The following is a 12,489-nucleotide window of genomic DNA, read 5'->3' on the forward strand; positions in this document are numbered from 1 at the left end:
CAGAACATCCCAAATCCTCGATATGTTTGGCAGCATTTCAGATTTTTGGGCTTGGGATGCTCAACTGGTAGAGAATATGTAATTATTACAAAACCCAAAGAATTACAAGATAGAAAGCATTGCTAATGCTAAGCACTTTGGATGAGGGACATTAAACCCATCATCTTGCAAGGGAGTGGAACGGAACACAAAGCTGTGACTTTTGAGATTACTCTGCCTGTTGACCTGCAATATTAAGAAACTGGCTATTGCCAGGTGGCCCACACCTTTAATCCCAACACTTGGGAGGCAGAGATAGGTGGATGAATCTCTATGAGTTTGAGGCTAGCTCTACAGAGCAAGTCCAAGGAAAGCCAGAGCAGTTACACAGAGAAATCCTGTCTCAAAAGAGAGAGAGAGAGAGAGAGAGAGGGGCTGTTGATGTTAAGTAGTCTTATCCTTAAAAAGGCATTCAGTCACTTGGTAAGAATGACAACTATCTTGATAGCTTTCCTGGTGATTGCAATGAATTTCAAGAGACAAATGCTAGGAGAAATTTAGAAGTGGACACTGGAACTCAGTGCTGTGGGATAAGGAGGGAGAAACACAGTTTTGACAATCACTTGCTTCCAACAGTGAAGTATCTGGGTAGTAGGAGACAGGGCTTTCTTTCTCTTACATGCTAAAGGTTCACATCCAACCATGCTCCCATGCTGCCCAAACCCACTATTTTTAGTTTAAAAACAAAAAAACAAGAAGCATGATAAATCTGAGTGTGGTGGTGCAAGCCTTTAACCCCAGCACTTGGGAGGCTGAGGCAAGAACATTTCTGTGAGGCTAGTTTGGTCTATATCATAAGATTCAGGTCAGCCAGAGCTACATAGTGAAACTCTCCTGAGGAAATGAAAAAGTTAAGATATCATTGTGCAAACTCTATTACAAACAGCTAAAGGTAGCCAAAGTGACATGGTTGTGAATGTTCAATGACTGAGACAGCCCAAGACACTGAAGACAGCTGTGCTCTCTGAAACCTTGCCATAGAGAACCTAGCTGGCAAATTTTTCCTTATTAGGAATGTGGAAAGGCTGCTTTCATGTGGTGTGATCTAACATTTGAACTGATTTTCATGACAACATGAAAGGGCTCTTTATAGAAGGCCATCACACTGACTATGCACAATCATCAAAAAGATAGGTATTCTTTTAGGTCAGCTTCTATTCTTACTTTAGTTTGAAAGTTCAGTAGGTAAAAGGCAACAGCTTTGAAGTCAGGCATACCTAGGTTCAAATCACAATGTTCTCATTTTTAAACTGGGCAATTTTAGGCAAACCAATTTAAATTCTCTAAGTCTTAGTTTGCATGGAATATGGTGATAATGCCACCTACTGTAAAGTTTTATTGTGAAGGTTAACTAAGTAAGGACAGTGCTTGGCTCAGTAACTGGTTGTAAAAACCTTTAAGGTCCAATTTTCCTTTCGAATTCTAATTGTAGCTCACAAACTATAAAGAATAAGATAAAAAAAGGAAAAAAACAGTTTAACACTTAAAAGTGCTAATACTAAAGTTGTTTCTTTGATGGCTTTTGTGTGTATGTCACACGTGTGTACATATATGTATGGCAGCCAAGAAACCCTTGAGCATCACTCCTCACAATCTACTTTAGTATTTTTCATGTGCTTGTTTTTGAGGCCTGTTGTTTCAGGGACAATGGAACTCACCAGTAAGCACTATGCACAGTCAGTCTCTGACTGCCCATCTCTGTGACTGTAAAGTGTGTGCCACCATGCACAGCCAGTCAGTCTCTGACTGCCCATCTCTGTGACTGTAAAGTGTGTGCCACTATGCTTAACTTTCACCAGTGTTGTTCTGTACTGCCTCTTGAGCAAGTCAGATCATTTCTACTTCCCTTCACATGTATTCCTTAACTGAAAAAAGGAAGGTGCATTTCAAATTACTTCTTTAGGATAAAACTTGACTGGACTTAAACACATAAACCAGGGAGTTCCCAGCCACAGAGCTCACCTGATAAAGCAATACACACAGTTGCAATAGTGATTTACAGAGAGACAGAGTCAACAGGATACAGATATATGGGGGAATTCATTAGGACAGTTGACTCATACAATTACGTAGAATAATGAAGCTCATTACATAGTGGTCTGCAAACTGAACATTTCCAGGATGCCATAAACAGCTCAGGGAGAACCTGAGAACCTGAGGGGTCACTAATCTAAGTCCTGGACTCCTTCTTCCTCCTGCTTCTACCACTCTAGTGCAGGGATTACAATGTGCAACATCATGCAGTTTATGAAGTGCTAGTGATCGAATCCAAGGCCTCCTGCATGCTAGGTAAGCACCCTATTAGTTGAGCTACACCTCCAGCTGAAGAGTCTGGAATTCTGATGTCTAAGAGCAAAAAGAGTGTGTCCCACAGGGCTGGAAAGATGGTCTAGCAGTTAAGAGCCTTGCTGCTCTTGCAGACGATGGCGTTTGGTTCCTGGCATCCATGCTGATTGGCTCACAACCACTTGTAACTCCAGCTGGATCTAACACCCTCTTCTGGTCCTGGCAGGCATATACATTTTCATGCACATACATATATAATAGTGTAACTTAGTTCAAGAGACACAGATGAAATCCTTTTCTGTCCTATTCAGGCTCCCTGCCAATTGGCAGGCTCACCTTGCAGGCAGACATTCCAGATGCATGTATTAGGTCAGACAGATAAGCCTCATATTGATATTTCATATTTGAAATGCCTGGGAATGATTGTGTATGCCTGCAATCGTAGGCCGTGAAGGGAAGTAAAGGGGGTGGGGGTAAAGGAGGTCAGGAGTTCAAGGTTCTCAGCAATACAATTGGTTACAGATCAGCCTGGACTGAAAAACCTTGTGTCAAAGAAACAAACAATAAAAATTCTTGGTGATACAGTCAGATAACCAGCAGAAAGCTGATTTGGCTAACCCTCAAAAGGTAAGTAAGTGTTTTACCAATAAACTATATCCCCAAGACTTAAAAGAAATTTTAATTATTATATACAACAAAGTAATTAAAAACACTAACTACCATGCTTAACTAAGGCATGTTCAAGATAACATCCCAATTTACATTTTTCTTTCATTTTTAGTTTTTTGAGACAGGGTTTCTCTGTGTAGCCCTGGTTGTCCTGTCCTTGTTCTGCAGACCAGACTGGCTTAGAAATCCAACTGTCTCTGCTGGGATTAAAGGCTTGGGCTACCACATCCGGCAAAAATAATGTCTCAATCTAATTTTAATTATACTGTAGAAATTAATATTCTTCATAGAGAAAACCGACACACAAACAACTCAAAAATGAACATTTTACTATCCTTATAGATAACTTATAAGGATACATTGGACCTTACTCCTATACCTAACTTACATAATGAGACCTATCTAAAACTTAAAAAAGCCTGTGAGTCAAAATGTAAGATCAAAATAATTAGTTGAAAAGACATAAAATAATATGAATGTAAGATACATATATAAATTTAAGTATATATGCACATATAAACCTATACTTATCCATCAGACCTCTGAGACAGAAATAAAACACTTCTTCAAGATCAAACAAGAATCTAATAGTAGGGGCTGGAGAGATGGCTCAGAGATTAAGAGCACTGACTACTCTTCTGGAAGTCCTGAGTTCAATACCCAGCAACCACATGGTGGCTCACAACCATCTATAATGAGATCTCATGCCCTCTTTTGGCATGCATACCAGAACATTGTATGCATAATAAATAAATAAATCTTAAAAAAAAAAGGAACCTAATAGTAGCAGCATCTAGGAAGGAGAGACTGGGAGTAGGAGGAGGGGGATACTTAATCTTTTATCTTTATCTTTAAAATTTTTTTTAAGACAGGAGATCACTATGTAGCCCAACCTGTCCCGGAACTCACTCAGATCCACCTGCTTCTCCCTTCTGAGTGCTGGGACTAAAGGCATGTGCTACCATGTCTGGCCTTTTATGTTTAAACTTTTACCAATGAAAGCCCTTTGTTGAAAATAAGAAGTCAGGTGGTAGTGGTGCATGCCTTTACCTCAGCACTCAGGAGGGAGAGGCAGGAGGACCTCTGTGAGTTTGAGGTCGGTCTGGCCTATACAGTGAGTTCTACAACAGCCAGTGCTACACAGACAAACCCTGTCTCAAAACAAAACAAAACAAACAAATAAAAAAACCCATGAGTCATTTTTCTCTATCTGCATTTCCATCAAATTTTTCTTCAAATAAAACTTACTACAGAAATAGTGTTGTGATTCCATGAGCAGAAAGTCCTACCTACCTTCTGTGTGTCAATATCTTGCCTCATGGTTCCCATTTCTTTATTTACTTTTTCTTTGTGTTTGTCACATTCATTTAGTTGAGCAACAACTTCATTAAGTTCAGTTTCCTTTTGCTAAAAAAGAAAAAAATTCATTAAGTCTATGAAAATAAAACAATTTTGTTTTAAATTACCTTTTTTACAACTAACCATTAGGCTAAATTCCTGGAGCACAACTGAAGTGAGGGAGGATCGATAATATGAACAAAGGAGTCCAGACCATGATGGGGAAACCCACAGAATCAGCTGAGCTGAGCTAGTGAGAGACCACTAACTCAAGTCTGACAAATGAGGAACCTGAATAAGACTGAACTAGACTCCCTGAATATAGGTGATAATGGTGCAGCTGGGACAATAAATGGGGCCACTGGCAGTGGGTCCAAGATGTAACTCTAATGCAAAAACTGACTTTGTGGAACCCATCCTATATGGAGAGATACCTTGCTCAGCCTAGGCATGGGGGCTGGGGGTGGCTTGGTCCTGCCTCAATGAGATGATGGGACAGACTTAGTAGACTTCCTAGGGGAGGCCTTACCCTCTTCAAGGAGCAGGTGGGAGGTGGGAGCAGGAGGAGAAAAAGGAGGGCAAACTGGGATTAGGATGTAAAACAAAAATTAGTAAATTAAAAAAAAATCTAAAAGAAATTACCTTCTTATAATCATCTTTTCCATCTTGAATATAATTCTCTATGTCTTTCATGTAACCATTAATATTTTTAACCTTCTCTTTGATATCATTGATCTGTGGGAAAACATTTATTAAATTTACACACATACACACAAAACCAAAACAAAACTTTACACTAGATGAGCTGGGTATAGTGGCATATGTCTGTAATCCTATACCAGGGCTACATACTGAGACTCTGTCTCAAGAAAACAAACAAGTAAATAAATAATTTAAAAAATCACCAGGATGAGACTAGGGCATCAGTAGCGAGCATAAGAGAATGCCGGTTTAAAAGGCAGAAACCAGAGATAGTCTGTTTTCTTTTTTTTTTTTTTTCTTTTTTTTTTGGTTTCTCTGTTTTGGAGGCTGTCGGTCCAGCCTGGCCTCGAACTCAGAGATCTGCCTGCCTCTGCCTCCCGAGTGCTGGAATTAAAGGTGTGCGCCACCAACGCCCGGCGTGATAGTCTGTTTTCTTTCAGGATGGTAGGTCAACTGTACCCCAGTGGATGGCCCCACATGCATCAGCACATGACTGGTGCAAACTGGACTTGGTGGGTCACAATGAAAAGAAAAGGAGGACATGAAGTTTGAAGGGAGATGGGGAAGAGGTAGATCTAGGAGGAATTTTAGTTGGGAGGAATGGGAAGATAAATATGATCAAAATGTATTACATGATATAAAAATTCTCAAAGAATAAAATTTGCTTTTAAAATACTTTGAAACCAAGTGTTCCACCACTATCAAATTTTAGGTCAGATAATCTCTTATCAATGGGAATGAATCAGTTTCAATTTTATTTATTCATTTAAAGTACCTAGTCTCAATTCTTCTGTTTTAGATCAAGAAGCAAAAAAAAATTTTTTTTTGTTTTTCCAGACAGGGTTTCTCTGTGTAATAGCCTGAGCTGTCCTGGAACTAGCTCTGTAGACCAGGCTGGCCTTGAACTCACAGAGGTCTGCCTGCCTTTGCCTCCCCAATGCTGGGATTAAAGGTATGCACCACCACCTCCTGGCCTAAGAAACAAAAGTATTTATTCTTTACTCAAGAACTTTTCAAAGTCAAAATTATAACATGTCTCAGTGAGTAAGAGTACTTGCTATGCTAGCCTGAGGACCTGACTTCAAACAACTGGGCATGGGCTGTGTGTGCCTATAACCTCAGCACTGGCCGAGGACAGCAGATCCTGGAAGCTCACCAGGCAGCTCCAGTGAGACTGGGTTCAGTGAGAGACTCTGCCTCAATGAGACAAGCTAGAAAGTGACAGAGGAAGACTTCCAGCTGTGGTCTGTGTACACATGCATGGGCATGCATACCTGAATACGAACCCACACACACACATACATGCATTGTCATGAGGCCTAGGGATGTAGCTTGATGATAATGCTACTCTAGCATTCACAAGTCCCTGAGTTTAATGTCCAGCACTGCAAAAACAAAAATAGTATCACAAACCTGAAAACACTGCTTATCTTATTAAGTTATTTATGTAAAATAATAGTGCTATAAATGTTTAACACAGGCATTGGGTAAGCAAAATATATAAATAAGAACTTACTTTATCTTGAGCCATTTTGTTGCTTGTTTGTTTTCTGTGGATTAATTCTTCTTTTTCCTGTTGGAACTTTTCCAGTGCTATCTCCAAAGGATTTATTTGCTCTTTAGCATCCTGAACACACACACAAAGCCAGGTCAGTTATATAACACTCAATTACCTTATTTCAGATGCCAGGCTTCATAGCCTTAATAAAAAATGTCCCAGTTGTCAGGCTTTTATGTTAACTTATTTACATCTCTTGACAGGGCCCATGAAGATGGCATCATTATTTTTATCCACAGATTTCAGAGAAGCAAACTACAATAACCTATGTTGTAATTTAACAAAAGCAGTGCTGGAGAGAAAGACTCCATGCTACAGGGTTCAAACAGATGGGGTTTTTTATTAGTGGAAAAGGATCACAAAAAAGGAAGGGGGAAGGGGGAAGACCAATCTCCAGGGACAGGAGCAGCAGGAAGTGGGGGCACAGACAGACAGAGAGAGGGAGAGAAAGAAATGATAGGAGGTAGCAGGGCCCTTTTATAATGAAACATAGTGAATAGGCACAGGTGGTGCTCTTAGTGGCTGTAGCTAAGGGCATATCTTATCAGAACCCCTAAGGACAGGCCAGTACAGATGCCTGAATCCAAACAACTTGTTCAAGGTCACAAACATAAATGGAATAGTCAAGAGTGTAACCTAGACTAGTGCGAGGCAATACTATTTTATATTATAAGTGCAAATTATTTAATAAAGGAACATTTTTAGCAATTACTGCTAAATAGACTGGTTAACCTGTGTAGTGCTTACTGAAGGAGTGATGGTAACTATGAAAACCTGGATTAGGACCTTTGCTTTGATTCACTGAGATAAAGCCAGCAGTGCAGCTCAGTGCCTGTGGTACCCCGTGCCCGCTCACTGTACTGGCAGACTGATATCACATGTGGGACTGAATGGAAGCAGTGCTAACACATGGGTGTCTGACATAGATACACTTGAGGACAAATGTTCCTATGTAGTTATCTAGCCACCATCTTCCGGCTTCTAATAATATGAAATTCACTACCTAACAAGACGCTTGGTTCTTCTTTACATGACCTAAATCTTTCTTCCCAAATCGTTACTTATTAATACTCACTCTGTCACTTAAAATCACATGAAGACTCATCACAACACTTTCACTTGAGTCTCACTATAACTGTAGTCATGTTTCTTAACACCAACAAAGAGAATTTTGTGTCTGGAATAACTTACAAAACAACATGTATGCATATGTCTACCTTTATCTCTCTGTATAAAGACTGAACTTCAGTAGATAATTCCACAGACTGCTCCTCCATTTGCTGACGACGTTGCAAATTCGTGGATATCTGCAGTTTCTCTGATTTCAGCTCATTTGTTTTACTTTTCAGGTGTTGAATTTGCTCCTGTTGGTCCTGTATAAGCTTACGGTTCAATTCAATCTTACTAGAAACTGAACAGAAACATAGGGATACAGTGGCTAATGGATGGGGACAGAAAACACTGCTGTCATCCTTTGTAGTGAATTTCAGTGGGCTCCATTGCATGCCACAAGGGCGACCTGCTTGCTATACCCACCCAGTCACAGGCAGGTACAGCTGCGAAAGAGCACAGCTCATCTGACCCTCTACCATTCCAAGTCTGTTGTACAAGGCAAAGAAACAGAAATGACACTTGGAAGGACAGAAGAGAATGAATGTACTGTGGGTTCTTCCACAGAGTAGGTACAAAAGGCACGTGGAGCAGCACTGAAGTTTTTGTGGAGTGTGAGCAAACAGAAACAGTACCTGTATCCAGTTTGTGTTGCTTTTCTTGTTTTTCCTGGTTAACCTGCTGGACAGTTCGATCCAAGTCTACCCCCTGCAGCTTTGCTGCCTGCTGTGCAATTTTCCTTTCAACATCTTTCAGCTCCATCTTTAGAAGAGAACAGTTACTTCTAAGAGACTTACTGCATTATCATGATTCAAACTCATTTAAGGCCATGTTTAATAGGATAAAACATGAAATTAAGCTAAATGAATTATGCCTCAATTTCCATATTTTATAAGCCTAGGAATGTATATAAATCAGTTGTTTGCACCTGAAAATTAGTTACTCTGTGTATGTGTGTCTGAGAGAGAGAGAGAGAGAGAGAGAGAGAGAGAGAGAGAGAGAGAGAGAGAGAGAGAGAGAGAGAGAGAGAGAGAGAGAGAGAGAGAGAGAGAGTGTGTGTGTGTGTCTGCTGGCTGGTCCTGATCTTAACAAAGACTCACCTGTCTCTGCCTCCCAAGTGATGGGATTAAAGGTGTGAGCCATCATGTCTAACTACTAGTTTGTTTTGGGTGTTTTGTTTTTGTTTTTCAAGACAAGAGTTTCTCTGTGTAGCCCTCCTGGCTGTCCTGGAACTCACTTTGTAGACCACAACGGCCTCGACCTCACAGAGATCTGCCTGCCTCTACCTCTTAAGTGCTAAGATTAAAAGTATGTGCCACCACTGCCTGGCTCCAGCTACTGTTTTTTTTTTTGTTTTTGTTTTTGTTTTTTGTTTTGTTTTTAACACACCCACATTTCACATTCAAACTCCACAGATCAGTTTTATTCTACGTTAAACTGCAGTAAACTTACCTGGAACCTCTCCATAATTGTAACATCTGTCAGGCATACTTTAGCACTTTCTTCTTCAGGCATTATTGTACCCAAGAGTGTTTCCTGTTCTTCTATGTCAGTCTTTAGGCGTTGTATGTCTCTATTGACACTCTGCAGCTTGTTTCTTAATTCTGGTATTTCCTTCTCCTTCAAATCAATTATGCTTTGCCTTAAGAAAAAAACACAATGAAAATCAATCTGACATTTCCTCATTAAAGTGAAGTTATTATGTAGTTTCAGCGAGAACAAGTCTAAAGAACTGCTAGTCCTTTCCAGGTCAGTAGCTCAATGTCAACATGACTCAATATTTGTGATGTCCACTTAATTCACTTGGTTACAGTGATGTTAGCCATGTTTCTCCACTGTAAAATGCCTACTTTTTTCTTGTGTTTTAAAAATATCTCTTAAGAAGGATACATTGAGAATACATGGATATCCTGTTTTTCAAACATCTGCCTAATGATGCTAGTAGCCATTGACAACTGTTTACAATATTATTATGGGGGTGTTGTCAAACAGATACTTTACAAAGTGACTGACTGTATTCATTAAAAGTTTCAAGGCCATGAAAAAGACAAAAAGGTTGATGCACACAGACTTCAGGAGCCCATGGAGAAAGTGTTAGCTGCAGTGTGGGAACCTGAAAACAGGATGAGAAGACTGACGAGACAACAGTGTGGATGGGAGTCAGTCAGTAGCACCGCGCCTGCGTTATTCTCCTGGTCACATAAACTGCTGCTATCAGCACAAGAGTGTATGTGAAGTCTCTGTACTAGTTTTCTAACTTTTTTCTAAGCAAAAAATCATTTCAAAATTTAAAATATTTTAAAATACAGAAAGGAGGGGAAGAAGCCAGAAACAGCCAAATGCTACATAGGCTCAAGGTACAAATACATCATCTTCTCTACTATCACTGCTTGAACTTGACTGTCTCCATACCTGTTTTTGATGACAAAGGAAAATATTGCCCAGGTGTGCTAAGTAGCATTTCTAAGGCATAGTTTTTCCACATTTAAAAATAGTCCTCCTAGGTTATTAGACCTTTTATTTGTTAATTTATGTGAAATTAATGTGTTACAGAATACTTCCTCCTCTTCTGGGAGAGGACTTCCCCTCACGTGTCTTTAACTTATCCTTCCTTCCCCACTTCTCCAAGACAGTGCTCTGCCAACTCTTGGAAAGTCATCTGGAGCTCAGAACCCGTCTTCAGAATTTTGAGTTTTGTTGCTTTTAGTAGACATAGTCTCCTCTCACACGTGTCCTTACTTAGCAGCCTGATCAGCAACATGGCCCACTTTCAGTGCCTCCTAGGGACCTTTCCTGGCTTCAGCCACTATTTTAAGTAATAGAATGTATGGTACCAATACTAGCACACTGGTACCACTTCAGAACTGTGGTCATTAATTATATACATTAAGGCCAGCCTTAGTCAGATGTGGCGGTACAGGCCTTTAATCCTAGTGTTCAGGAAGTAGAGGCAGGCAGATCTCTGTAAGTCCCAGGACAGCTAGGACTATATAGTGAGATGTTGTCTCAAAAAAAAAAAAAAAAAAAAAAGACAAAACAAAACAACAAAAAAAACCTTTGATGTTTTGACTCTGCCTCCTCAGAGATCTGAGTAGTCTTTTCTGAATACTGGCAGGCTGTGACTATCACCAACAGAAAATGACAGAAGTACCACTGTGACAGTTTTGTGTCTAAGACCAAGGAGATTCAGCTGGGGCTGAAGAGATGGTCCAGCAGTTAAGAGTATGTTGCTGCCGGGCGTTGGTGGCGCACACTTTTAATCCCAGCACTCGGGAGGCAGAGGCAGGTGGATCTCTGTGAGTTTGAGGCCAGCCTGGTCTACAGAGTGAGTTCCAGGACAGCCTCCAAAACAATACAGAGAAACCCTGTCTCGAAAAAACGAAAGAAAAAAATAAAAGAGTATGTTGCTGCTGAGGACCTGAGTTCAGGTTCCCAGTACTCACATCAGGTGGCTCACAAGTATCTGTAACTCCAGCTCCCAGGGTATTCAATGCCTACAGCCTCTATTGGGTGTATGCATGTGCCCCCTCAAAATGTATATTAAATTAAAAATAATTAAAACACAAATCTTTAAAAATGAGAAACTTTACAAAGCATCAGCTTCCTGTCTCTTGTAATAATTGTACTTGGGTAACCCAGCCACTCTGTTGACCAAAGCCCAGGACACATGCAGAGGCCATGTGAAAGCATGCTGTATGACATCCCTCAGTCGGGCTCCCTGCTAGCAGTCAGTAACAGCCATCCTAAATGTCCAGCCCCCAAAAAACCTTAGGACAACTGCTGCTTCCTGCAAGACCCAGATGACAGTCACCCTATAGAACCATGAGGAATGAGAGTAAGTCCTCACTGTTACTTAGTTACACAGCAGTCTTCATGCAGCAAAGTAAGTCACAAGACATGGAAATGATTAAGAAATGCTACTCACTCTGTGAAAGGGAGTCATGACAGGAGCCCCGAAATATAATACCACGCTACCTGGTGCCATTTGACATATTTCAGTATGATAGAACAACTTCATGTTTTCTCTGTGTGCACTTTCTATCAGCCTTAACTTTTATCTTTTATTTCGTCTTTTTTCCTAGATATTACCTTATTCCTCCTTTCCAATCTCAAGCTACTGCGGTATGTATGTTCTTATCACCTTCTCTGTGGCTCTAACAGTCTGGCTTTCTCTCTAGATGCATAGAGTAGTTATCTATTGTTGCATAACAAAATACCCCCAAACCAAGCAGCTTAAAAAAAAAAAGAGTACCAGTTATTGCTCACAGATATGAGGGTCAGGCCGTATGCTTCTGACAGTCTCTCAGGGAGGTGGAGTCCAGCTATTTGGCCAAAATTACAGTCATCTCAACTGCTATAAATTCTGTTTCCAAACTCACTATTTAGTAGGAAGACCTCCAGGCCCCATCATGCAGACTTCTCTAGAGCTACTTGAACATGGCAGACTAAAATGGTTGACAGCCACAGTTCCTTAGGTCACAGAATCTTGGACAAACTATAACTTCTGTCTTTGATTGATTGATTGATTGGTTGGTTGGTTGATTGTGACAAGTCCCTTGTAGCCCAATTTAGCAATGACCTTGCAGAAGATGATGAGCTTGAATTTTGTTGCTTCCACTCCTGCAGTGCTGTGATCACAGGCATGTATTACCAGGTAAAGCTACTTCTGGTCTACTTCAGTTCACACAGACCAATCCTGCCACAGTATGAAGCAACGACACACAAGCATAGAGACTATGGGCCCACCTTAGAAGCAGGCTGCCATAAAGCAGTCTACTTACTTCCTC

General features: G+C 40.5%; 1 protein-coding gene across 1 annotated transcript in view; it reads right to left on the reverse strand.

The window, feature by feature from the left end:
• Positions 1 to 12,489, reverse strand: part of Rad50 (RAD50 double strand break repair protein) — a 61,661-nt gene that overhangs the window by 26,179 nt on the left and 22,993 nt on the right. Inside the window, exons 14-19 of the mRNA XM_005067768.4 lie at positions 9,155 to 9,344; positions 8,338 to 8,464; positions 7,810 to 8,003; positions 6,551 to 6,661; positions 4,975 to 5,067; positions 4,288 to 4,401 (exon numbers count right to left, since the gene is read on the reverse strand). Coding sequence (XP_005067825.1) covers positions 4,288 to 4,401; positions 4,975 to 5,067; positions 6,551 to 6,661; positions 7,810 to 8,003; positions 8,338 to 8,464; positions 9,155 to 9,344 — 829 coding nt within the window. The remainder of the gene's footprint in view (positions 1 to 4,287; positions 4,402 to 4,974; positions 5,068 to 6,550; positions 6,662 to 7,809; positions 8,004 to 8,337; positions 8,465 to 9,154; positions 9,345 to 12,489) is intronic.

The sequence above is a fragment of the Mesocricetus auratus genome, unplaced genomic scaffold (assembly GCF_017639785.1).
Source record: "Mesocricetus auratus isolate SY011 unplaced genomic scaffold, BCM_Maur_2.0 Super-Scaffold_100007, whole genome shotgun sequence".
Taxonomy (NCBI): Eukaryota; Metazoa; Chordata; class Mammalia; order Rodentia; family Cricetidae; genus Mesocricetus; species Mesocricetus auratus.